At 36.9% G+C, this 24,965-nt stretch overlaps 2 protein-coding genes and 1 pseudogene across 4 annotated transcripts; all 3 read left to right on the top strand.

The window, feature by feature from the left end:
- Window positions 1–1,843: 1,843 nt before the first annotated feature.
- On the top strand, window positions 1,844–16,122 carry LOC149025224 (PX domain-containing protein EREL1-like). Of its 2 annotated transcripts, XM_089145451.1 has the most exons (10): window positions 1,844–2,392; window positions 7,708–7,818; window positions 8,761–8,859; window positions 9,044–9,130; window positions 10,864–10,972; window positions 11,173–11,969; window positions 13,285–13,449; window positions 13,534–13,776; window positions 15,053–15,271; window positions 15,401–16,121. In XM_089145451.1, exons 1-10 carry the CDS (start codon window positions 2,303–2,305, stop codon window positions 15,668–15,670), a joined length of 2,190 nt encoding a protein of 729 aa, XP_089001577.1. In that variant the 5' UTR covers window positions 1,844–2,302; the 3' UTR covers window positions 15,671–16,121. The 2 variants fall into 2 exon arrangements, with proteins under 2 accessions (XP_089001577.1, XP_089001578.1); XM_089145452.1 differs by lacking the exons at window positions 1,844–2,392; window positions 7,708–7,818; window positions 8,761–8,859 and having other exon boundaries at window positions 10,869–10,972; window positions 15,401–16,122.
- Window positions 16,123–17,821: 1,699 nt separating this feature from the next.
- On the top strand, window positions 17,822–22,980 carry LOC149025222 (homoserine O-acetyltransferase). Of its 2 annotated transcripts, XM_089145450.1 has the most exons (3): window positions 17,822–18,165; window positions 19,803–20,031; window positions 22,489–22,980. In XM_089145450.1, exons 1-2 carry the CDS (start codon window positions 17,923–17,925, stop codon window positions 20,004–20,006), a joined length of 447 nt encoding a protein of 148 aa, XP_089001576.1. In that variant the 5' UTR covers window positions 17,822–17,922; the 3' UTR covers window positions 20,007–20,031; window positions 22,489–22,980. The 2 variants fall into 2 exon arrangements, with proteins under 2 accessions (XP_089001576.1, XP_089001575.1); XM_089145449.1 differs by lacking the exon at window positions 22,489–22,980 and having other exon boundaries at window positions 19,803–20,434.
- On the top strand, window positions 21,344–22,495 carry LOC149025223 (calmodulin-like protein 3 pseudogene; annotated as a pseudogene).
- Window positions 22,981–24,965: the final 1,985 nt, after the last annotated feature.

The raw sequence follows: 24,965 nt of genomic DNA, 5'->3' as shown, positions 1-24,965 counted from the left end.
TTGAGATGTGTAAAGAAAACACAAGTCTCTATCTAGACAAGTAAAGGATTCGAACTCAACTAAATGTCCGTAAGAGCACTAATAGTGCTATTGAAAGACTAGAATTCGTATGTCTAATCTTAAGTAAAAATGAATCCAAATCTTTTCTATCCAAGTAGCCATCTCCATCCTCCCACCCTCACGGTTGAGCTAACACAGACTTACCCGTGTACCATAGGCGTCCCATGTGTGAGGGTGGGGCGATAGGAAGATGGGCTGCCCCAAGATGGAGCCATTTTTTTGAAATTGTGAATATCCTTGTTTTTTCCTTTATTTCTCTATCTTTAAATGTGAAATACCATTCTTTGGCCCCCTCCAAAAATTAAAAATAAAAATTTAAGATAAAGATGATGGGTACAAATGTCATTCATAATCATAATCTAATGGTTGTCATCAAATCCCTAGTTTTAAGGAATAAAATGTTAAATTTTAATTAAAAACTAACCGATCCATGAATTTCTCCTTATATATTCTTTCATATTTTCATTCTTATTTATTCTCTCATAAATCTCCTCTTTTATTCTTATTTTTTCTCCTTTTTTTTTTTCACGTCTCACAAAATATTGAAGCAGTTAGCAAACTTTGGAATTTTCCTAAATTTTCTCCACATCAGGCATTCAATCTCTCTTTCTCAAATTATTCCTTTCTTTGTCACACTCATGAATTTTCTATTAATTTACCTAATTTTTAATGTAGAATCCACATTAAAATATAATAATATATTCTGAGATGGGAACTACAGTGGGTCCCACATTGGCCCACATCCATTCGCCCCCCCCCCCAATGTTCAATTCTGGCTCCGCCCCTGGGGCTGCCCCAATATGGAGATTCTCTCTTTTTATTTTTGTTGGGGGTAAATAATGGAGATTATCTTGATTTTGTAAAGATATGTTCATATATTACTACTTTATCTCTTATGTATCTTCATTTATGTTTTACTATTATTACTTCTTTCTTAGCCGACTTCAATGTGTTGGGATAAGGATAAGGGTGTTAATTGGTACGGTTTCGGTAAGGTACCAACTTTGAATACTAAAAATCAAAACTGTACCATACCAAATTTATACGTTACTATACGATTATAGTATTTGTAAAATCTGTTTGGTATGATTTCAGTATTAAAATCGGAGCGAGAAAACGGTTTAAACATGGTATCTAATACGGTAAAATTGTGGTATTCATGCCACTTTTGTTATTAGTTCATTAAGATCCTAATGAAATTGCGATCAAACAATCAAGATAATATGATATTAACAGAAAGAAAAGTAAGTAAATCTAATTAATAGAGACAAAACAAGTAAATCTAAGAAGAGGAGTGAATGACAAAACAACAAACTAAAATAAGAAATTAAGGATAGGGTCAAGGTAAAGTGTTTTAATTGTAAAATTATATTATATCCCTTAATTTGATATGATTTCAATATATACAGGGGTATGAGTACATAAAATTGGAACCGTATCAAAGAAATTCGGTTTAGATACATATCGTACGAATTTTGAAAGGTGCATTTTAGACAGCACAATTCGGTATGATTAAACTGTTTGGATACGCAATCTGACACTCTTAGTAAGGTTAGGACTATTGTTGAATCATGAGTTCAAGTCGGTTCTTGGCCTAACCCGGGTTATTTGAAGGGTGGGGAAAAAATCATTCATGAATTTAAACCGGCAAAATCCAGAGTTAACTGCCAGCTGAGAAGCCCAAACCCGGAGAGCGGCCACCATTTCCTCAATTCCGACGTTTTTTAACTATCTGAAATCTACCCAAAAGAAAGAAAAAATAAATAAATAAAATAAGACATGGAATGCTTTACTTTGATCGATGTGCTTGTGTGCTTGTGGCGTAAGAACGATGGGAAAGAATGAAGACAGTTAGGTGAGGTCGTCTATTCTTTCTCTTTGTAGAACAAAAAGAGCTGCGAGAAACGAACCAGGAGTGAACAAATTAAACAAAAAGCTACAAAAGCCGAATGCAGGTGGTGGGTTGACGGAGGCAGACTACACCGGCTCCGTCTAGCCACGTCTACTTCTCAGTTTTTGCTTCACACGCGGCGCTCTTGTTACCTTCATCACTGTTCCATGCCCTTCTTTCCCCCCACGTCATTCTAATTGTTGTCAGCCAAAAAAAAACCGTGATGTATGGACGCAATTCGCTTCTTCTTGTGTTGTTCTTGTAGATTTCGTGTGTATCCGATCAAATCGACGGGGAATTAATTGAGGAAACACAGAGAATTGACGAATCGATCGATCCACCGATACAGCGATGCTGGGGCGAAGTCCTCCTAAGCATCGCCATGATGGTACCTCGCCTTTGCCGCTAGGAATGGATTGGAGCCCTCCTCCTAAGAAATGGGTCAGCTTTCCTGTTTTGATCTTCGAATTAAGTTTGTTCTGTTGGTTGTATAATAGATTCATCCTTGGATATTTGAATTAATGGTTTTGCCTGATTGATCGGATTAGCAGTGAGATTTCACTTTGATTTTCCACTTGTCAGTCCACGAAATTGTTGATTCTTTGTGTTGAAGCTGAAATTTTGTTTAGTTTAAGCCTTGGCTGATTCGTTGACTTGCTTAAGTATTATTTTCTTCGTTTTAACTGATCTCGTATTGAGATTTAAATGTAGCCCTAATTATTTCCAGGCGCATTTGAAACGTATTATGTCGTCTCTGCGAATTAAATATAAGCATGTAGTGTTAACTATAGATGATTAAATTCTGGAAGGAGAAGACGATAGCTATGAAGCCGGCTAGACACTCCTCTTCTTTGCTCAAATCACGTTTTGGTGGATGCAGAAAATGAAATTATTAGACTCAATTCAATTATTACATTGAGTATGATGCTGCATCCACATCTGTATGCCGACCTCATCTGCAATTGATCTAGATTTTTCAATGGGTGGAGTGGTTATATACTTCCCACAGCAGATTTCTCAATAACTTATTAGTTCCTGAATGATAAGCTGAAAGGCCATGAACGTATTTAAGGAGCCTGATCTTCAATTTTCAAGGTGACATCTTGTCTTTTAACGACTACATATAACTAGTTATATACAGTTAAACTGTAAAAGCATGAGTTTTCATTCCCTCATTTACGGCTGTTTCTTCACCACCATTTTTAACAATGACCAAGAAGCTGTAGCCAGTGACATCCACTGACACAAGGATATAACACGTCTTTATAGGCATGGTTAAACCGAGTATTAAAATGGAGTAGGAAAAAAAAAAAAGGAGAAAAAGGACTGTATCTCATTAAATATGAATGGGAGCCTTGAATGATAAGCAAAGATTAATTATTATGACAAGTTTAATGGGGCGTTCTAGATACCTGAAAATTAGAGTTTGAAACCTCATGTAATCCACGATCATAGGATTAGGGACTCAATTTTGAAACCAGAGGCCTTGATCTACAAGGTAGACAATAGAAATTGAATCCAAAATTAGAAACAAGAGACTGGATTAGACAGAAAATTATTTGCGAGTTCAGATTTAGCAAATGGTGATTGGGAACCAAGAAATAGCAAGTTAAATTCGAAATATTTTTCAAGAAAAGAAGGGGAAAAAGAAAAACTCAACTTAGTTACGTAGTGGTGATTTACTATTTAGCAGGACAGAAATAGCAAGTGAATCAGAACTGAATACTCGTAGAGAAATGGCAAGCAGCAATAGAAGCAGTGCTCTAAGAGCGTCAAGGGATAACTGATGAATTACTAATACTTGTGAGGATGGGAGTATCAACACCAGAATCTGATCTAAAAACTTGATTGAATGAGAGAAAACATTGGAGCCATAGGATTTTAACTAGGCTTCTGGCCTAAAACTTCACTAATATCGCACAGTCATAATCTACATCTCACAGAATAGAAGCATTAAGCCAAGAAAACTGTTGTCAAATTAGTTATCTCTAGTGCTTTCGTCTTTATTTATAACCCTGTAGCAATTACTAAAGTAGGTATCCTCTATGTGATGCAGTTGACATTGTCCAATCGTGTCAATTGTGTCTTAGAAGACTTCTATTTGGCCAATGGTTGGGTTCTATAGGTCCTGTTGAGCCATGCATACGGGATTGACATGCCAAACCTGATTTCTTCTGTTCTTTTCACTTCTATTATCTTTTTTCTTTCTTTTTCCTCTCAAGATTGATCATTCCCTTTGTGCCAACCCCTATTCTTCTTCTCATAATCCTAACTACAAACCTAGCATCCACTCCATCTCTAGACACCATTTCCAAATCCTAAAATTTCCATAGGCAAAACCAGCCACCAAGACTGCCCCATATTTTTGATCCAGAGCGCCCCTTGACCAAGCCCAGATCCCATCTCTTTTCAACCGAACCCATAAACCTATACCTAACTTGCTGCCAATTCAATCCAGCACTCTATCCACCATTAAAACTTCACATAGCCTTCACTAATAGGCTTCCCTATCAATGTAACCTAACCCACCCTACCATCAAATGCTAATTCTTATTTGATTAAAAAAAAAACCCTATTCTAGCTGAACTTAGTAGTTCATTCTGGACCCTGGATATTGGCTTCTAGTTGAATGATTGAATCCCTAGAACACGTTACCATGTTTAAGTGGAATGCCTTACTATCTTAATCTCTCTACAAATTTGTAAAAGTTGAATACTTCAAAATTAAAACCAACTACTTAATCCCATATAGGACTTAAGTCCATAATATTTGGTCCTAATACAATTGGCATATGTTAGAGAAAACCCAAAATAATTAGCCATGGCTCATATAGCCTATAGACGTCAGTATGTGCATTTGCACATGTAACCTTAATTTCATTTTCAAAATTAATGTGCATTTGCACGTGTAACCTTTATATCGTTTTCAAAATTAACATCAGCTATTAACATAGTTTGAGATTTTGTCCCATCTCGGTGTCTTGACTTGATTTAAATTTTGGTAAAAAATGGTACACCATTGTACCATGTTTCGGTTGCATGTTTTGGTGGGTTTTAGGGGGTTTTTGGGTCTGCTTTTTTGTAAAACCTAATTTGAGGGCAATAAACAAAATGACGATGTTATCTTTTACAAAAACCTAACACAAAGCCATCTTCTTGATTTACGCATGTCCGGTTGTATGCGGATGAAATTGGATCATGTATTTTCACAAATCTTATACACGGATATACAAGAAAACATTGGGACTTCCATTAAAATGCAAGAAAAAAAATATATTGAAAAGTAGTCAAATCTCAATTACAATTTACAATTGTGCTCCCTTGGAATTCTTGAAATTTGTTGAAATACCAAAATTTAGTCAACTGACTCAATTTCATCTCGGACCATGTTTTGTTTTGGTAGGCTTGAGACAACCTACCGTGGTTATTGATACTAATTTTCACAAATAATTTTGGAAAATCTTGATGGTTCAAGCAGTACTATTGTTACATGGTCTTTGAGATGTATTTGGTTTTATGACCACATACATGTCCAATAGCTAATAATGCAATACTGCTTTTTGGGGGACCCAATGGATAATTAACTACTTGAATGGGGAATTTTTGGTTTCTCTTAGTTGCAGTCTACATGTTGGTATCCACTTCATTGTAAACATGAATGTAGTTGACATTTGGCATGTTAGGCAGATTTCCAGTGGGACACTACCCCTTTCCTATTAATTCAACCTATTTGTGTTGCACCTTTATTATCAGTCATAAAGACTTTGTTTGGGGCCATTGCGTAAGGATCCCTTAGAATAGAGAGAAATCTTTTCTCTGCTCTTAGTTGATTGAGAATTCAAGTACTACTAAAGCATTTCTGAATTGTATAGATACAAAGTGGATATGATTCTCATATTAGAGCTAGTTTGAAAGTAGCTCCATTAACTGATAAGCTATGAGAAAGTCAATTGAGGTGGTACGGCCACGTTCAGTGAAGGCCTTTAAATGCCCCTGTGTGGAGAAGCAATTCAATCCAAATCGCGGGAATTAGAAGAACTAGGGGCTACATCTAAGATAACCTTAAGAAAAGTGGTGAGAAAGGATACACATAGGTTAAGCCTTGTATCTAGTATGGCCTCAAATACAGCTGATAAAAAGACAAAGATCCATGTATCTGACCCCATTTAGTTGAGACAAAGATTGTTGTAGTTGTTCTTGTTGTACAAAGTGGATATGATTGTATGGGAAATTTCGAGATCAACATAGATTCATAGTGTGAAATCATAAGTTGCCACAAAGTGGAAGTTTGAGAATTTTTTCACTTCCTCTCTTTGATATAGCCTTGGAAAAATACAATGACCAACAGAACAGATTATAACAAGAAGTAGGATTTTCAATATGTTTTTTTAACGAAGATGTGCTTGGTGCAAATTTTATGTTTTGATACTTTGATTACCACAAATGGCAATTATACTTTCCATATGTATTTTTTATTTCCCTTTAAAACTCAAGAGATTAATTTGCAAAAATGGAAGAAAATTTTGATAAATGGATTTGAAATGATTCAAATTTACAAATCAAATTCTGAATGAAGGAAGGAATTGCATGGTTTGAGTATCCCATGATACGACACAATACTAATCGACACGTGTCCATATTGGATATAGTTTACATGATACATAATGTTGCATCTCTTTCTCTCTCTCTTTTAATTATTAAAGGTCACATATGGAATTACACCAAAATGTATAGGCCAGTATGATACAATACTCGATACAAGACCGTATGTCTCTTAAAATCACCTAATCGATATGATACTCAATACCGAATTGAACCTTGAGGAATTGTTCAATGTAATCGGTTTATAAGTCTGAAATTTCAACAATTTAGGGTTTTGGTCTATGAATTTTTTTGTACCGAATCATCAAGAATCGAATTCAATGATTACAATCTCTGATTCTAATCGTCATTCCTATTCTTGAGATCTTGCTTACACCACATGCTAGATTGCGATTGTTAAATATTTTCAATCCTAGCCTGTCATCAAGGCATCAGCACAGCCTCCTGGCAAAAATTTCCAGGGTAAGGCTGCATAGGAAAACTGCCCCACCCCCCTGGACTTTGCTTGTATGGAAGCCTTTGGCACTGAGTTCACCCTTTATTTAATAAAGAAGTTCATGAAGCTAGTGAGAAAATTATTGCATACGCCGTCTCACCTTCGCATCACATTGGACCCTTCCTCCCTTTTGATTTTTGAGCAATTATATACACTCCCTGGGTTTGTAGACCATTACATTTACAACCCCCTTAAATTTTTATTATTATGTTTACGCCTCTTGTGTTTCAAATTATATATTGATTGTATCCCTACTGTTTGAATGATGGGGTTAAGTAATGACTTAGCATCTATTGTATTTTCAAAATTTCCCATATGACCCTCCTTTAATTCTTGAGAAGTATGGGAATGTCTCCCCCCCCTTTCCCCCTAAGGAGCAGATACTATATTTGTAGCTATATTTTGTAATGTCTAATAAGAATTTTCTCTATTTACATCTTTGGGTGCTCAATCTCTAGTAAAAAGCAATCTATTTTGTTTTATTGTATTCATTTGAGCCTGAAATTTCAAGGATTTTGTGAAGTACATGAACCTATTGCCTTGAGGGCTCAAAACATTTCTATTAGCCTAAGTACTTCTTTAATTACCATGCCATCTTTTTGAAATCAGTTGTGATCCTTTATCTTATTTATTAGGTTATACTTTATTTCCTTGTATAGGATGGACGAGACACTGTTTGGCCACACGACCCTCATACAGGATGGAGTTATTGTGTCACAATTCCCTCATGGATTGTCTTGCCAAAATCAAGAGGTTCAGATCCTGTTGTGGTGAGATTTTTTTTTAATCTTTACCTGCAATTAAGTTGAGTTTTTGACCTTTAGCCCCTCATATTGTTACTGATTTTGCAACATATCAAATACACTTGAAGTTTTTCTGGGTTTCCTATTTGTTTCTCTATGTGGTTTATGTTTTCTGTTCACTTCAGACCTGTTAAATTGATCATAATTCATTTCCATTATCGTTATAATTAATGAGAAAATGCTCAGATTCCTATTTATTACAAACGCGATGTCATTAAACAATATCCAATGCTTTATGCTAGTCCTTTCAATAAATGGAAAGATATATAGAGGCTCTTTGAATATGGAATTGAAAATGCAGAGAAAGCACTGTTATCTGGCATATTCCTTATTCTGCTTTTGATTTTTACCTCTGCCTTGCTTTTTCTCTCACTCATTCATTCATGAGAACAATTGCATACACTGTTGCCCTTGTTATTTCTAATTTGGTTTATCCACACATGGCTTCATTCAGTTAAACAGAAACAAAATGCTTTGCTTCATATTTTTAATGGAAACAAAATGCTCATTTGTCTTGCTCAGTTAATATTTTCTGAGCCATTTGTTACTTTCTATCATTCCTTTCCAACATTTGACCTTATTAAGTTAAGCAAAGTCTCTAGAAAAAGAGATAAATTGTTGGAATTTGCCAAGTTGAAAATGTTCCTCCTGATCAGTAGCACTGTGAACAAAACGTAATGCATATTTCTTGAGTTCATCACGTGGTACAGGGTGTTTCTTTTAGGGATGCAAAAGTTGTCATCTTGCCTACTTGGTTTTTCGAGTTTGTATATTGTAATCGAATCCTTTCAATTTTTCTCTTATGGTTTGTCAATTTGTATATTGGCCTTGTGCACAGAAGTTTCGAACTATTAATTTAGTTTCTCTCTTGCTTGAGGCATTGCCCATTATAACTTCCGTAGGTTACAGTTTTACAGGGTTCAAGTTGGTATACAATCACCAGAAGGGATCACTACTACTCGAGGGATATCACGTAGATTCAATGATTTCCTTAAGCTATTTGCGGAAGTAAGTATACTAATTTCCTGTGAGGTTTTAGTTTGGAAAAGAAAAGAGAAAAGAAAAACAAAAGACTCCTGTTTGTGATGTTGTGTTAACTTTATTGTTGACATTTTTGACCCTGCATTCTCATAAAGTATTGATTTTACTTTATATGTATATTCAAGTGGTTTTATGTTCCTTTCTTTTACAGCTGAAGAGGGAGTTTCCAAAGAAAAATCTTCCCCCAACCCCTCCCAAAGGCCTTCTGAGACTAAAAAGCAGGACACTATTGGAAGAGGTAAGGATCTTGTTTTCTATTTCACATGGGGGAAAAAATTCTACTCTAGCCAGCTTGGAAAGGTGTCCTAAGAAGTCTGGCTATTTTTGTGATATGGAGGGATGATGTGGGGATTCCTACCATTAGATGTCTAGCAAATGGTCAGGATTGACCATGTGTAACATGTCAGACTGAAATTAATTGGATACCCCCATCTATGTCCAGGCCTCCCATATTTTCAACCTTCATTAACCCCTACCTAAATAACCTCTTCCATTTCTTGTTATGTATTTTTCTTTTAACAAATAAAATATCCTTCGGGTATCATTCCTAGATCTGAAGTAATCCTTCTCAGCTCATTATTCTACATCTAAAACCACTTTTGTCATATCTTCTTTCTTGATTAAAATAAATAAATAAATTGCTGCCGGGGGTCAATAATATAAGTTGGTGAAGCCAAAGAAGAGCATTTCACAATGAAGCTTAAGTTTTTTTGAGAAATTGCTCTGGCATGAAAATTTGTGTTTCAGAAAATTTACGAATCAACCGGGAAAGAAATCTCCTTATATATTTGGTTCTTGGGGGTAATGCTTCTAGTTTAGAGTGATGGAGATCAACATTGTAATCAAAATGTTTTAAGTCAAGTAGAATAAAATTGAGCACGGGGTGCAAATTTAGAAACATTAAAAATGGGGGTGATGAATTGATGAGAGGGAGATGCTGCAAAGTGAATATTTTAGGTACCTAAGTCTTAAATAAAGGTGTAATAGAAGATGATGTTGCAAAAGGAATTATTAGAATAGGGTGGAGGGGTGCATCTAGAGTATTGTGTGCTTAGTTGTCGCAGCAACATGGCAACCCAAAGGAGTAGCTGGGCACCTTGTCACCTTGGCAGGTGCCTAGGTTGCCTAGGTTTGTTAAGTTGGGGATTTTGACTGCCGAAGTACGCTATTTATTCTTCTTCAGTTAAATCTTTAAGGAATTTTTTTTTTCTGTACTTCTGAAGACAAATTTTTGTTTTAACAAAAGATAGCTTCTTTTAAACTAAATCTTAAATGAGGGTTTATATGTAAAATTACAATTGTTTCTTCTTTATTTATAAAAACACACACACACATATGATATCAACATGAAACACCGTTCCTGCATCATCTTGTAAGTCATCGAGCCTGCCTGATGTGACCCAAGAAAAAAGTCTTGTTTGGCTTCTTTCTTCCCAGATGGAGGCAAGACGTGCACTTTTGAAGAGTAGTAGCAAGTATGCGTTGAATGGAGATGAAGGATCCTAGTATCCAATCCCATCTAGTTGGGATTAGCCTGAGTTGTGCTAAGTTGAGTTGTCTTGATAGGGTCAATGTAGGTTGACTAGGTCTGGGCAGCTGGGAATGTTATTCTTGGTAATCTTGTACACTGCTCCATAGGGTACAGATACTGGATCTGTTTTAAATATCACACATATTAAAACTGCTTAGGATTGCATATTGTAATTAGAATTATTGAAATTCAAGCTGCCTTGTTCTTTTTCTTAGTATCTTTCTTTTTAGTTTTCTGTTTTCTTTTGATAAAATCCAATTTTAGTATTATTTGATTGTTTACTCCTCTGCCTTGAAAGTACTGTACATAAGGACTTGTTGAAATGCTTTCTAGCATTAACAAAATATAAAGAAGGTCCAGCTAGAAATTGGAAACCAGCTATCTGCTGCCTATATGGATGAGTAATGTTCTCGTTTCTCAACATGTTAGCTTTGTCGCAGCGAAGGTGTTCTTTGGAGGAGTGGATGGGAAATTTGCTCTCCGACATTGATATATCTAGAAGCACTCTTGTGGCAACCTTTCTTGAGCTAGAAGCAGCTGCTAGGTCTTGTAGGTGGCTCCTTTTTATTCCCCATCCTCTCTTTGTTAGGCTTTAGATGTTTTCTTAATGCAGTAAGCTGCATGGTCTAATTTTTGCAGCTTTGGAGGCTACTGACAAAAATTTTCAATACATAGGCAATTTTGAAAATTTTACGAATTTTCTTGTGCAAGTGTTCTAATATCTGGTCCATCTTTTTTGTTTTGTTCAGCATTCCATGATGGAAACCAGCATACTATAGAAGCAAATTCATCTCAGAATAACACGGTTTCTTCATTTCTAGTTCGGCCCAATTCAGGTGTTTCTTTTCTTTCCAGTAGCTTGTCAGTCACATCTGATTATGGTAGTGATAATGCTTATGAGGCATCAGAGCTTGGAACACCAAGGCAAGGAAGGTATAACAGCTCTGAAATTGGTACTGAGGATTTGCCTTTGGATCTAGAAGTGGCCAATTCCATTGGAACATTCATAAACTTTGGCATGCCTAGTGAGAATGGCCTTCTTGTGGGTGAGTCCGCTCTAGATCAGCTAGAAGAATTTTCTGGGCACAAAAGTCATACCAGAAAAGGAAAAAGAGCTGAAAACCGAGATTCATTTAATGGAGATTCTTCCAAGGTTGCATTTCTTTCAGGAGGTGAGCTTGTATCTGAACCAGAGCATGGTAAACTAGCAAGTCATACTCGAAAGCTTTCTGCTGAGAGTCTTGAAAGTGACATAAGCTCTGTTAGAGGTAGTGAAACATTCAATTTCGGTGCTCCTAATTCATATGGTGATGGCACCCCTGACTTTAATGGAGGTGCTGAAGCTCGACCTTCTGCCGAAACTCTCGGAACAGCTATGCAGTTCCCAGATAGTGTACAGATAGTACTTCCATTGAATCAGCGAAATAAAATGAATAGAGTCCTTGTGACCATGCAGCAGAGACTCACTACAGTGAAAACAGACATGGAGGATCTTATTGCAAGACTAAATCAAGAAATGGCTGTGAAAGATTATCTTACTACAAAGGTGAATGTCAGAACATCCATTTGCATTAGAGGAAATTATTTATTTATGTCTTATTTGATTGGATCATTAGCTCTTATTTCTGTGGTATTCAACTCCTGTAACTCTAATTTTGCTGTCATAATTAAATCTCTCAAGGTCTTTTTAAGATTTGCTTGAGATATGGATACAGCTGCAGTTAGATTGGAGATCTGAATCTTCTGTAGTTGCTATGTGGTGCTGCAGGTTCTATTCTTCTATGGTTTCCTTTTCTTTTTGCTTTCTATTTTTATGTGAACAGAATATTGGACTGAATATTCTGTAATATTTTTTTTGTTTCTACTTTTAGTGGATAGAATTTTCTGTCCTAGTAGATTGTTCACTGCTGATTGCAGCCCATAAATAAAGTGACCTACGATTCTGAGAGATCAATCCAGAATCGCTGGCAGTTCTTCCTTCTTCTTCCTTGCTTCTTTATTCATTCTAGAATCTGATTTCTAACAAGTCTCTTTTATTTTATTATTATTTTGGGTGTTTTTTCCCTTCTTTTTTTTTTTTGGGGGGGGGGGGGGGGGGGGGAGGGGGCGGGAATCTTTTGAGCTGTACTAAAGAAAAAAGTAGCCCACTTTTTGGACTTTTGCTAGAGTTTTAGTGCTTTCCCTCTCAAGGTCTATGTTTATGTGTTTTCTTGCTGTCTTTTCAGATTTAACTTTTTGTGATATATAGATTTAGTTGTTTTTTTTCTTTAATGGTTTCCATATTGAATTCTGAAAGGTTATGGAGGCACTTTGTCATGCTTCCCCCTGATGCTGACTTTTAGAGAATTGTGCCTGCTGTGCATTCTGACCCATTTTGCTCCCATTTCTGTTTTCCAAGCATAAGAATCTTGGATGAGCATAGATTGGTCCCATTAGTTGATAGCTTGTGATATTTAAACAAAAGCCATTTTTATTGTATTGATAGACCCAGTACCCCCTTTTTTCTTTTTCACAGTGCAGTTAGTTCTTTTCCCTATTTTCTTTGTGTGTGCGTGTGTGTGCTTCTTCTTTTTTTGTTTTGGGGGGGTGCAAGGGGGATCTTTGCGGAGCTTGATTATGATTCTAACCCTTCCATTAGTGGGGGAGCTTGTATTACTAGAGTCAGTAGAGAATAGGTTGCTAATTGCATTGACCAAAAGCTCAAACCCTGTTCTTCTAACCTACCCATGAAAATTACCGTTAGTTTCTACTGTCGCCAAGTCCATTGAACTTGAAAGATGTAAAGAACCTGAACTAACCATTTAGTGCTCTCATTATGATTGTCATACCATAGGTCTAATATCATGATTGCACTTGCTCAGGTCAAGGATTTGGAAGTGGAACTTGAAAGCACAAAGCAGAAAGGTAAAGAAAATCTCCAGCAAGCCATTTTAAGTGAAAGAGAAAGATTTACCCAAACACAGTGGGATATGGAGGAACTTCGGCGAAAGTGTTTGGAGATGGAGTCAAAATTGAAGGCTGAACAGGTTCTTATGCTCTTGACAGTACTTTTGTTGATTATCCCTTGAATTAGTAACAAGTATTCCTATATGACCATCAAAACATTGCAGGATGAAAAGGTTCATACAGAGTCAACCAAAGTATCCGCTGTCAAGGAGAAAGAATTGTTGATGCAGGAATTGGAGTTGACTAGAGAACACCTTCAAAATTTGCAAAGACGTCATGATGAGCTAGAGATGAAATCAAAAGCTGATATTAAAGTTCTTGTTAAAGAGGTTAAATCTCTCAGAAGTTCTCAATCAGATCTAAAGCAGGAGGTTGGTCGATTGCTGAATGAAAAATCTGAACTAGAGGTAGTTTCGTGGTTCTCAAAATTTACTGCTATTAGGAGGTTGAATTTTTTTTTTTTTAGGGGTTAATCTTGCCTTAATTCATTTTTCCTTGGGATGTGGTTTTTAATAATGAACAGATACGCTTAAATAAAAGTAAACCGACCACAATGATCCAAATTTTTAGGCACTCAGCAGACTATGATGAGGATGTGTAGCAAGACTGAGAATATGCACTCTTGCATTTATTTTATGTTACGTATATTCAAGCTATCATATTAAAGCCCTTGAACACCTTATAATGACTACAAGAAGCCATATTCCAACTAAATGGGATTGGCTGCATGGATCCTTGTCTTCCATCACCTCTAATAGAGGTGATGTCACATACAAGGTGTAAACCATGCATATCCTTTCTCTCCATTTCTCCCAAGGCTATTTTAGGTCTACCCTAGGATCTTTTAATTCTTTCAGTCCAGATAAATCACTCCTTATTAGGGCATTTAAGGCCTAGGTTTGAACATGGTTGTGCCACCTCAAATATCTTTCTTGTAGCCCATAATTTATCATTACTGTTGTCCAAACCTCTCTAATGTGATCATTGCTTACTTTATCCCTCTTAGTTTTACTACTCGTCCATCTAAGAATCCTCATTTCTTCTACACGTAGTTTATCTATATGATATTTTTTAACAGCCAAATACTCTGCACCATAATTTAATAGCTTAGCATTTCCAAAATTATTTTAATTGCAGTTGAAATATATTTTTAATTTATGCTTCTTCTTCTTTTTCCTTTTCTTTTTTGTCGGTGTGTTTGTGTTGCTAAATCCACAAGAAATAATTATGACCAGAAAATTGGAAAGCTTTGACACTAAGAGCTGGGGAATCAGTATCCATATGAAAAAAATACATGCTTTCCCAAATTCTTGTTCACACGTGCTCTTTCACATTAGGATGTGGAATTGGAGTAGACTGCATTACGGATGCATTAGAATGCAGCATTTCATTGTCCTAATTTGCTTTGATTATCATGAAAGTTTTGTGCAGATTTTATGCTTAACAGTGAATGATGTTATATTGCTTCAGTTCTTGGTCATCCATTTTTGCTTTTCTGTCCAATAGTTGGATTGTAGTTTTCTTTTAGTCATGAGAACATAAAGACATGAATCTCTTGGTTATTTCTCTGCATTCTAAGGTTAGGTTGCTTTTAGTTCTATTTCTATGTGAAGCTTGGTTTCTTCATTCATTTCCTTGGCCTGATATAATTTTAACCATACATTTGGTTATCAATATTATCAGAAAGCTCTTGGAAGGGAAAAACAAGGAAGAGAACATGTGGAAACTGCTAGGGTGAAACTGCTGCATGAATGCAGAATTCTTCGTGATCGCCTTCAAGAATGCAGTGTTAACTTCCTTGCAGAAGAGGAAGATAAATTCACTGTGGATTCTTCATCATTCTCAGATGCTTTGGATCTCTTGGCTACCTCTGATAACAGAATTGGCCTCCTTGTTGCAGAGGTACCTTCTATAAAATGGCTCACATATCATTACATCTTTCTTTCTTGGTTTTCTTTCACAGGTTTTTATTGGGTGTGAGTAATGTTATTCTCTGTCTCCGACTTGTTCATATATCCAAAACTTTATCAGGCACAACTTCTAGCACAAGATGATGAAAACCCTGTTGCTTCAGCAAGTAAAGATCCCAATGTGAAGGGCGATGATCTAGGCATAAAAGATGACCTTGTGAGGAAAATGCTTACAGATATCTTCATCGACAATGCCAGATTGAGGAAGCAGTTCAATTCTGTAATACGTTGTGCTCTCAAGACAACAATTACACCAGAGACTGATGATGATGATGATGGGGAGGAAGAAACAGCGAGGAAGACAGTACTGAACAAGTTTTTAGAAAGGTGAACTATGGGTGACTACCCTTTTTTTTTTTTTTTTTTTTAATTCAAAAAAATAGATTATGAGTGTGCTGCTTCAACAACGCCGCCGCCAGTGATGCATGGAAGTCCTCTGCTGTTCTTGGTGGTGAATCCAGTAAACGAGTGAGAGGGAGTCGTGTCTGCTGTTCTGAGTAATACTGAAGCAGTCGCCATGTAATTTTGTGATTTAATTATATAAACCTTAGCCTTGGGAATCATCATTCACTGCTGTAAGATTACTTTTGTGAATTGTCCCTTTTTTTTTTATTGTCAGAAGTAAATAAAACAAAAGTGAGAAGAGCATAACTACTTGCGAAACAAAGCATCTGCTGCAGTTTCCCTGGTTTGTGTACAGTTCTAAATGCTTTCCCCCTTCCACAAAGCATCTGCTGCAGTTTCCCTGGTTTGTTTAAAGTTTTAAATGCTTTCCCCCTTCCCTACTCCTCAAGGTTGGGTTTCCGGGTTATTTTTTATTTTTTAATGCTTTCCCCCTTACCTGACCCTCAAGGTTGGGTTGGTTGGTTGGTTTTTATTTTTATTTTATTTATCAAAAAAAGTAATCACCAAGAGAATTTAGTGAGTCTGGATCGAGGATTGTATTATTATTATTTTTTTTTTAAATTTTTTTAATTTTTTTTTGTCATACATTAAGGAAGGAACTTATTTCTAATTCTGAACATACATTGATAAGGTAGACAATATGTGAATTTTTTTTCTTGGAAGGATGTGAAGTACAAGCTAGTGTCATTATCCCAACTTTTTAATTCTACCATATATATTGAGTTTGGATCACCAAAAAGTACAAAAGGATCACCTTTCGGTCAAGAGAGTGCATTGTTATGCATTGCTTCTTGATGCTTTACAACCACACATTGAAATCTGTTTGAAACACTTAATTATAGTTACGGAGAATCAATTTGGGTTTATGCCTGAAAGATCTACAACGGATTGTTTACATAATTTGGAGACTTATGGAAAAGTATAGAGTTTGTAAGAAAGATCTTCATATGGTATTTATTGACTTAAAAAAAAAACTTATGATAGAGTCTCTAGAGCGCTAATTTGGCAAGTACTAGAGAAAAGAAGTGTTGCAAGTAAATGTGTAGATATAGTTAATGATATGTATGATGGTTCGGTGACTAGTGTTAGAACTGGGGGGGGGTACAGAGTAATGAATTCCCAATAACAGTTGGGCTACATCAAGGGTCAATTTTAAGCCAATATCTGTTTGCATTGGTAATGGATGAATTAACCAAAGACATTCAAGATGAGGTCCCCTGGTGTATGCTTTTTGCAGATGATATTATATTGATTGATGAGACCCAAGTGGGGATTAATACCAAATTAGAATCATGGAGAGTAGCTTTGGAATCAAAAGGCTTTAAACTTAGTAGATCGAAGACAGAATATCTAGTTTATAACTTTAGTCATGATCGACAGATGATGAGGTGGTGATTCTTGACGATAAAGAGATTCCTCAGAGTGATTGTTTAGGTACATATGTTCAATCATAAGTAAAATGGGTGATTTAGAGGATGAGGTTTTCCAAATAATTAAAATAGGGTGGATGAAGTGAAGAGATGCGTCCGAGGTCTTATGTGATTGGCGTATTCCATTAAAGCTTAAAGGAAAATTTTATAGGACCGTTGTTCGACCAACTATGATATACAGTGCAAAGCGTTGGGCTGTTGAAAATAATCATATAGATAACTTAGTGTAGCAGAAATGATGATGTTAAGATGGATGAGTGGCAAAACTAAGATGGATAAGATAAGAAATGATCATATTAGAATTGGTCTAGGAGTTGCTCCCAAAAGTGATAAGCTTCAAGAAAGTCGTTTGAGGTGGCATGACCACGTTCAACGGAGACCGATAAATGCCCATGTACAGAGAAGTGATATAATTCATATTGAAGGAACTAGAAGAGCTAGGGATAGACCTAAAATAACCTTAGAAGAAGTGATGAGAAAGGATATGTATAGCTTAAGCTTTGTATCTAACATAGCCTAACTGAATGGAGGGCAATAATCCATGTAGGCAACCCAATTTAGTTGGGACAAGGCTTATTGTTGTTGTTGTTGTATTAGAATATATAGGGCTGAGCTTGAGATTTTAAAAGCTCGGCCCAGCCCAGCCCGCTTGCAGTCTCCTCCGCACGCTCACCGCCCAAGTGAGCACTGAAGAGCCTCCAGTGCCCCAGCTCCGCGAACGGGCGAGTGAGGAAGAAAGAGTATCGAAATGGCTGTGGCTTGCGTTCTGATGGCCGTGGAATCGTCATCATTGTGCTTCTTTTCCTCCGCTTGTTCTCTTCGAAGGGAGACTAATGGTGTGCAGATGGACCCGAGCAGGATTGTCATTTCCAGTGGAAGAAATTCATGCTTATCGATGAGAATGAGAACAAGCTCTTCTCCTCCGTCTTCCAACCCTCAACCAGAAGAAGACGACACCACCAGCAATGATAGCAAGCTTTTCGCTTCTCCGGTCAGTTTTGTCCCTCTATTTTTATTCTAACTTGTTCTTGTTGATTATTTGGTTTTCAGGTCTAATGACTCAGTTCCCATATTAAATTCTCTCCCTTCATTAGGTTGTTACTGAATTCCTTTTTGAAATATATCTCTTACAATAATCTGCTTGTGTTTCTATTTTATACAACTCAGTTACTTTACTGAATGCTACTAGTTGGTGGAGTCTGAAAATGAAATTTTAAAGCTTTGGCCATAATCAATATAAAATTCAGTATTCAAAGCCGTCAAGGCAGTTGCTGGGGTCTTATTTGAAAGAGAATTAAAGTTAAATTAAGCTTTTAAAATACAGACTTGTTCTTCCTGAGTCTTCTCATCACCTTTCATAGTGGTTTCTTTCAAACTTGAGGAGCCAAGTTGAATTCTCCTCTGAAACTTGGTCGGTCTTGTGGAACCTTCTTGATTATCTAGGCATCCACAGGTTGATTGCAGTTTTGGACTATTTCTCGTCTTCCATAGGTGCGGTAAGATACACTATGGTCAAAGTAAATCTTTAGAAATGACCCATTCTAACCAACTTCGACCAAAAAGAAAAGAATCTAGACAACCACCAATTAAATGCTACCAGACCATAAGGGTGTCACTGGAACTGGATTGGTGATCCACTGATCCCCTATTCAAGACTTTTATTTTTGGTGGTTGAACTGGGTGGAAGGGGTTAGGGGAGAGAAGAGATAGGACTGTACATCAACTATAAAAGGAACATAAAAACAATTAAACAATCACCCAACAGGATTTTTACATGGTCCAGCGAAGTGCCTACTTCCATGGACAGTTGAGGGTAGTTTTCACTAACAATAGAGAAAGAATCACACGCTTACTTCATCACTCCTGTCTTTGTATCTTGGAAACCCTAATAACCCCATCACAACAATTGTTAAGAAAACAAAGATATTGAAATTTCCTGAATTATCCCTATGTAAAACCTAAATTTTTTCCTGAAGGCCTTTTCAGGTTGCCCACAATCCACATAATACAAGAGAACCTTCAACAGTGAAGCCCATATTTCTTACATAAATGCATGGAATTTTTTACTTAGTTTTTTCATCTGGTTGGAATTTGCCTTTTCAGTAAATAATAGTTAAGTGAAAGCAAGGTTTCCACCAATTATCCGTGGAGCTCATAATTGTAGAAATAATTGCCTGGTTATGGATGAACAAGGCCAGCAATATGGCAGTGGCTGTATAGAACAGTCATCATTCAGAATAATTTCCTCCCAACACCTGGAGTGAGATTAGCTGGTTTAGTGTTGGAACTTTTTCCAGTTGGCATTCAAAAAAAAAACCTAGTTGAGCAAATTACATTGGGTTTTCTATTGACTGGACAGACATGGTGATTTTCAATTTGCTTCTAAAACAACCATGTATTGCAGCTTTGGAGTGTGAAGTCCTAGCATGCTTTCTATTATACATTTTCAGTCTTTGTTTCTTTATTTAATTCAGTCACTCTCTTTTTCTGCCAACTTTTGTCATTGAAACTGTAGATGTAAATCAACCTAAAATTTCTTTGAAATCATCTTTGGAGCATCTCAAGTTGCATTCATGCAATTTTCTCGAATTCTCACAACCGGACCATTTCATTATGTGGTTTCAACAGGAAGACTTGAATTATTTGTTGAAATTGGGAGCTGGTTCTGTTGGGGGTGCTGCTGTGATAAAGTATGGAAGCATTATTTTTCCTGAGATAACAAAACCAAACATTCTAGAGGCTTTGATTATCATCTCACTGCCAGTAATTGTTGCTGCATTGCTTTTGACAATTCAAAGCCACATTGAGAAACAAAAGGATGAGCCTTCTTAATAGACCTTTTCAACACCCCAGCAAGGTAAGTCATACTTTGATCTATGTAAATTTTATGGGTCTTACTATTCGAACATGTAATGATCTTTTCTGAAATCTCTGTGTATGTGGTGGAATTTGAATCCTTTCATTTGAGGGTGGGGAATGGATGTGGGAATTTGAAATTTGGCCTTTGCCTTACTCTCCCCATTTTAACAGCTTTGCCTCCTTCATGGCTTCATACAATTCTTCTTGTACTCTTCCTGTCATCGATTCTGACCAATTCCAATCCAACTGGGACAGATTCAGATCCAGATTTGGAGTTTTTTTTAAGGCTTAACATCGATGCAGTTGGCCTAGATCCGAGCTGAAGGGTAATCACCATGTTCATGTGTGAATAATTAATGCTTCATTGCAGGTCTCAGCTCCCAATACACGGGGTAATAAGGGTCTATCAGTCTATGCACCATTTGTGTTTGGACATTTGGAGATTCACGCCCATTAATTTGGGCCGGAGAACCAGTCTGGGTTGGTTTAATTTAATTATCGAAGAAAACAAGAAGATAGAAACCCCTCAAACAAAGAAAGTCATTTCAAGATCTACATATTATATCATAATTAAAAATCATATCTTTTTTCAATTAAAGGTGGTGGATGAAGAGATTCTTGGTTCATCACATGTAAAATAAAACATAATCTTGACTCCTTTTGTGAATAAAACGCTTGTCTCTGTTACAGTGACTGGTGTGTACCTTTGCATCTAAGGAAAGCAAAGGTATATATCCCCACCCATCACACAGGAAAAGATGGGGGGAAAAATGCTTTCTTCTTACGCGGAAGACTGATTTCAAGATCTACATTATTAAGGGCAATATATTCATATACTCCATTATTTGTTGAAGGAGCTAATCAATTTTCAGTGATAAACATGGCGTTGAGAATTTGCAATTGAATAAATAAATTTTTAACTTATGAACAGGATTGTATGAAGTCTGAATTGGGTTGTAACGAATCTTAATTTTGATTAGTTTAATGTGTCTGATTCATGCTCAAAAACCCTAAAAACATTAAGATTTTCAGATCTTAAATCATCAACTCATTCAACTCAACAGTCACCACACCTTCTAAACCATTTATGGATCCAACTAATGCGTTAAGTGAATGATTTATATTCCTGTAACCCAGAAAAAAGCGTAGATTGATATAATATTCCTCAATAAAAGTCCACTTATAACATGGTGGGTCAGACCATAAGTTCGCATTAAGAATATGATTGAAACGTGTGAGACTCTTTCTCAGGTAAATTATAGATGTGGTCTTACCAAATAACACACCATCTTTATTTATAATTTTCAAGGTTCTCACGCGGTTTTTGGAATCAATTGTCAGCCAAACAACGCGTCGCCAGTCTTTCTTACAATGAATTCAATCCTCTCCTTTGCCTCACCACTTCACATGCTTTCTGCTTGTTCCAAACATTTTCTGCTTCTCTTCTCCTTGTTCTGCTCTTCGTTGGGTAGCTTCAGAATATGCTGCAACTGTTAAGCTTTGTGTTGTTCGGAGTTATCTTCCTTTTTAGTCTACTAAATCCTCCTATTTTTTCTGTTCCACCTGAGAAGTTTATTGGCTGGCTTCGATCTTTGGTTTTCACCACCATGTCATCTACAACGACTTCAATTGCCATCACTGAAGCTTCAATGAAAGAAGAGAATAAGGAGAAGAAAAGCAACTCCCATGGCCATGATAAGGTGGAGCTTCAGAGGGTTTTTGCCACATTCGACAAGAATGGAGATGGGTTCATAACGAAGCAAGAATTAGGGGAGTCGTTGAGGAATATGGGTATTTTCACTGCAGAGGGAGAAGTGGAAAGCATGGTTGCTGAGTTAGATTCTAATGGTGATGGGCTTATCGATCTTGATGAGTTCTGTGAATTATATGATTCCTTGGAGAGGAATCGAGGAAAGAAAGATGGTGAGGAGGAAGGAAATGATGATGTGGAGAGGGATTTGAAGGAAGCGTTTGATGTGTTTGATGGGAATGGAGATGGCTTGATTACTGTGGAGGAGTTGGGATTGGTGCTGTCTTCTATGGGACTGAAACAAGGAGTTGGGATTCAGGATTGTGAACAGATGATTAAGATGGTTGATGTGGATGGAGATGGTAAAGTTAATTTTGAGGAGTTCAAGATGATGATGAAGAAGAAGCCCACTTCACCTGCAACTGATCAAGCAAGCCTTGCTGTTTCTTCTTAATTCCAACCCAAAACAGCTACTTCATGCTCCTGGTTTTTCTCTTGTATAGAAAGCGATGTTTAAGTCTTTAAATCATTCCTCTCTTTCTCTCGCTCTCTGAGTTGTCTTTCTCTGGTTAGCCATCAATGACTATAATTGCTCTATCATTGCAAACTGGGTTGATGTGAAGGATTCGTTATCAATTTAGTTAGGGAATTTCAAAGGACTCACACCCCTTTATGATCTGTTTAGTTTGAATTTTGTTTTATCAGAGTATCATCTGCTCTGCTAGGCCTGGAAGCTCTCCTATATATGGGGTGTTCGTGTCTGATACACCGGTGTTCGTGGAATTCGTTGCTTGCTTCAGTCTGCTATGCTCTATTTCAAATTGTAAATAGGGTTTTTTTTTGGCGTCTCTTGTGTTTTTGTTGTGTTTAATGGCAGTCTCTTGTTTTATTACTTTAAGTAGGATATTTCTTTCTTTTTTTATGGAGGTGGATTTGGTGGATACTTTTGTCTCTAATTTTCTTTATTACGTTAGATGGTAATTATACAGAATACTTTCCATACGTTTTTTTTTTTTTTGCCCTTTTAGATTCAAGAGATTATTTGCTAAAAGGGAAGATTATTTTTTTTAAGCAAGTAGATAACTGTTTCAAAGGGAAGAAAATTTTGATAAATGGATTTGAAATGGGGAATTGGTCCCTAAAATCACTCTTGTAGATGACGGCCAACTTTGATTTTACCGAAAAGAAAAAGAAAAAAAATTGATTGACTCAGACGGTATGCAAACTTGAAGCACAAGGCTCATCCCTAGCTGTAAAGTTTTACTTTTAAATCTTCTTTTTTTTTTTTTTTTTTTTTTTTTTGTTGTATGAAACTTTTTCATTCAAGGAACCAAGACAAACACGTGGGGATGTTCACAGAGTCATCCAGCCACGGAGTGGTATTAGGCGATGATGTCGAGCTCGGAATCGACAAAGCCACCTTTGCTAGTTTATCGGCCACACCATTGGCCATCTTAGGAATATAAGTAAAACTACAACTCACAAAATGAGATGCTAAGAAGAGAACATAAAAAATCAGTGGTTGTGTAGATAGAGGCAAGGTTTAAAGTATCCCACGATACCGTACGATACTAGCCGATACGTATCCATATTTGACCCAAGCGATACGATACATCTCGATACGTCTCTCTATTGAACTATGCTAAAATACATTAGCCAGAGCGATACAATACTCGATACAGGACGATACGTCTCTTAAAATCATATAACCGATACGATACTCGATACCGATACTTTAAACCTTGGATAGAGGACCAGTTTTGGTAGTATCCCTCAATAGTGAAATCAGTTCCTTGCTATCAGCTTCGACTACCACATTAAGAAAGCCCCAATCTTTTGCTTCTTTAAGTGCTTCACGCATCGCTAGTGCTTCTCCATCAAGAATGTCAAGAAAAGAGGAGGGAATCGATTTAGCAAGTAAATGTTGACCACCATCATTTCTAATGATAAAACCAAGACCAGCTTTATTTGAAGATTTGCTGAAGGCTACTTTAAAATCTTGAGAGTTGCTCGGTTGGTAAAAGTCTAATGTCTCATAGCATGCGATTGAGAGTTCGAATTCCTTTGGGGTCAAGCGAAACTTTGCCTTATGTTTAAATTATATGTACAAGCTACCTCATGAGGATGTAGTTAAGATGCGCAAAAGCTGGCGAGGCAAACTTAATTCCAAAAAACAAGTCATGCTCCGGATAAAAGTTGGCAACAACCTATCTAATGAAGATGTAGTTAAGATGCTCAAAAGGGCGAGACAAACTTTAGTTCCAAAAGACAAGTCTTACTCCTTGATAAAATTTGGCAACAACCTCTAAGCATTGATGTGGAATCTCATACGGTATTTTGAAAAAAATAATAAAATCTAAAAGAGGCACTTGTATGCACACAAATCCTCTCCACCCGACTACCCAAACTCTCATCTCCCACAACCCCCCCCCCCCCCCCCCCCAAAAAAGAAAAAAAAAAAAAAAAAAGAAAAATAAAAAGGGAATTCTGGGCCTGTCTGTGTACCACGAGAAAACTTGTGTCAAGCCCTTTGTGAGAGTGGGGCGGGGGGATAGCCCACCTTGATTGAGAGGATCTAGATCCTATTCGCAAACCCAAAATGCAATGGCAACATTAGGAAATTATTAGCTAAGACAAGTGCTTGCTTAGGTAACAGGGTGATTGATGGCTAATCAACTCAATTTTCTTTCAGGTAGAGCATTTTGCTTCTCACATCTTTCTATAAAACATTTAAAAGGGATCTACTAGAGAATTTGCTTCCTAAACGAATCTAGATCCTCTCCACTAGGACAGTTAGTCCATCTCCCACACTCACACAAGGGGGATTCATATAGGCTTGTGTCAACACACATGTGACACTGGGAGGATGAGAGGACAGCCCACCAAGGTGGAGAGTATCTGAATTGCTCCTTAAACATGTAATGGAGGGGCAGATAAAACCATAGAGCATCCCAATACAATGTTGTACAGGCCATAAGATTTGGGATCCAAATCCTCTCCGCTCAGGCGGGTTGTCCACCCATCCTCCCATGGGCTTACCCGCCCTCACATAGGCGGTTTATTTTTGATGGACGGCAAGGGGTCAGGATTTTGTCACGTATACAAGAATAAATCTAAGGGTTGTGGTAAAAGATGGACGACAATTGGTGGGAAAGATCTGCAATTGGAGGAGTAGAGGATGG

This window comes from Hakea prostrata, chromosome 2, assembly GCF_041222555.1.
Source record: "Hakea prostrata isolate BN-2017 chromosome 2, UWA_Hpros_2, whole genome shotgun sequence".
NCBI classification, from domain to species: domain Eukaryota; kingdom Viridiplantae; phylum Streptophyta; class Magnoliopsida; order Proteales; family Proteaceae; genus Hakea; species Hakea prostrata.
Note: the sequence above shows the minus strand (reverse complement) of the source record. Positions and strands in the feature narration are given on the sequence as shown.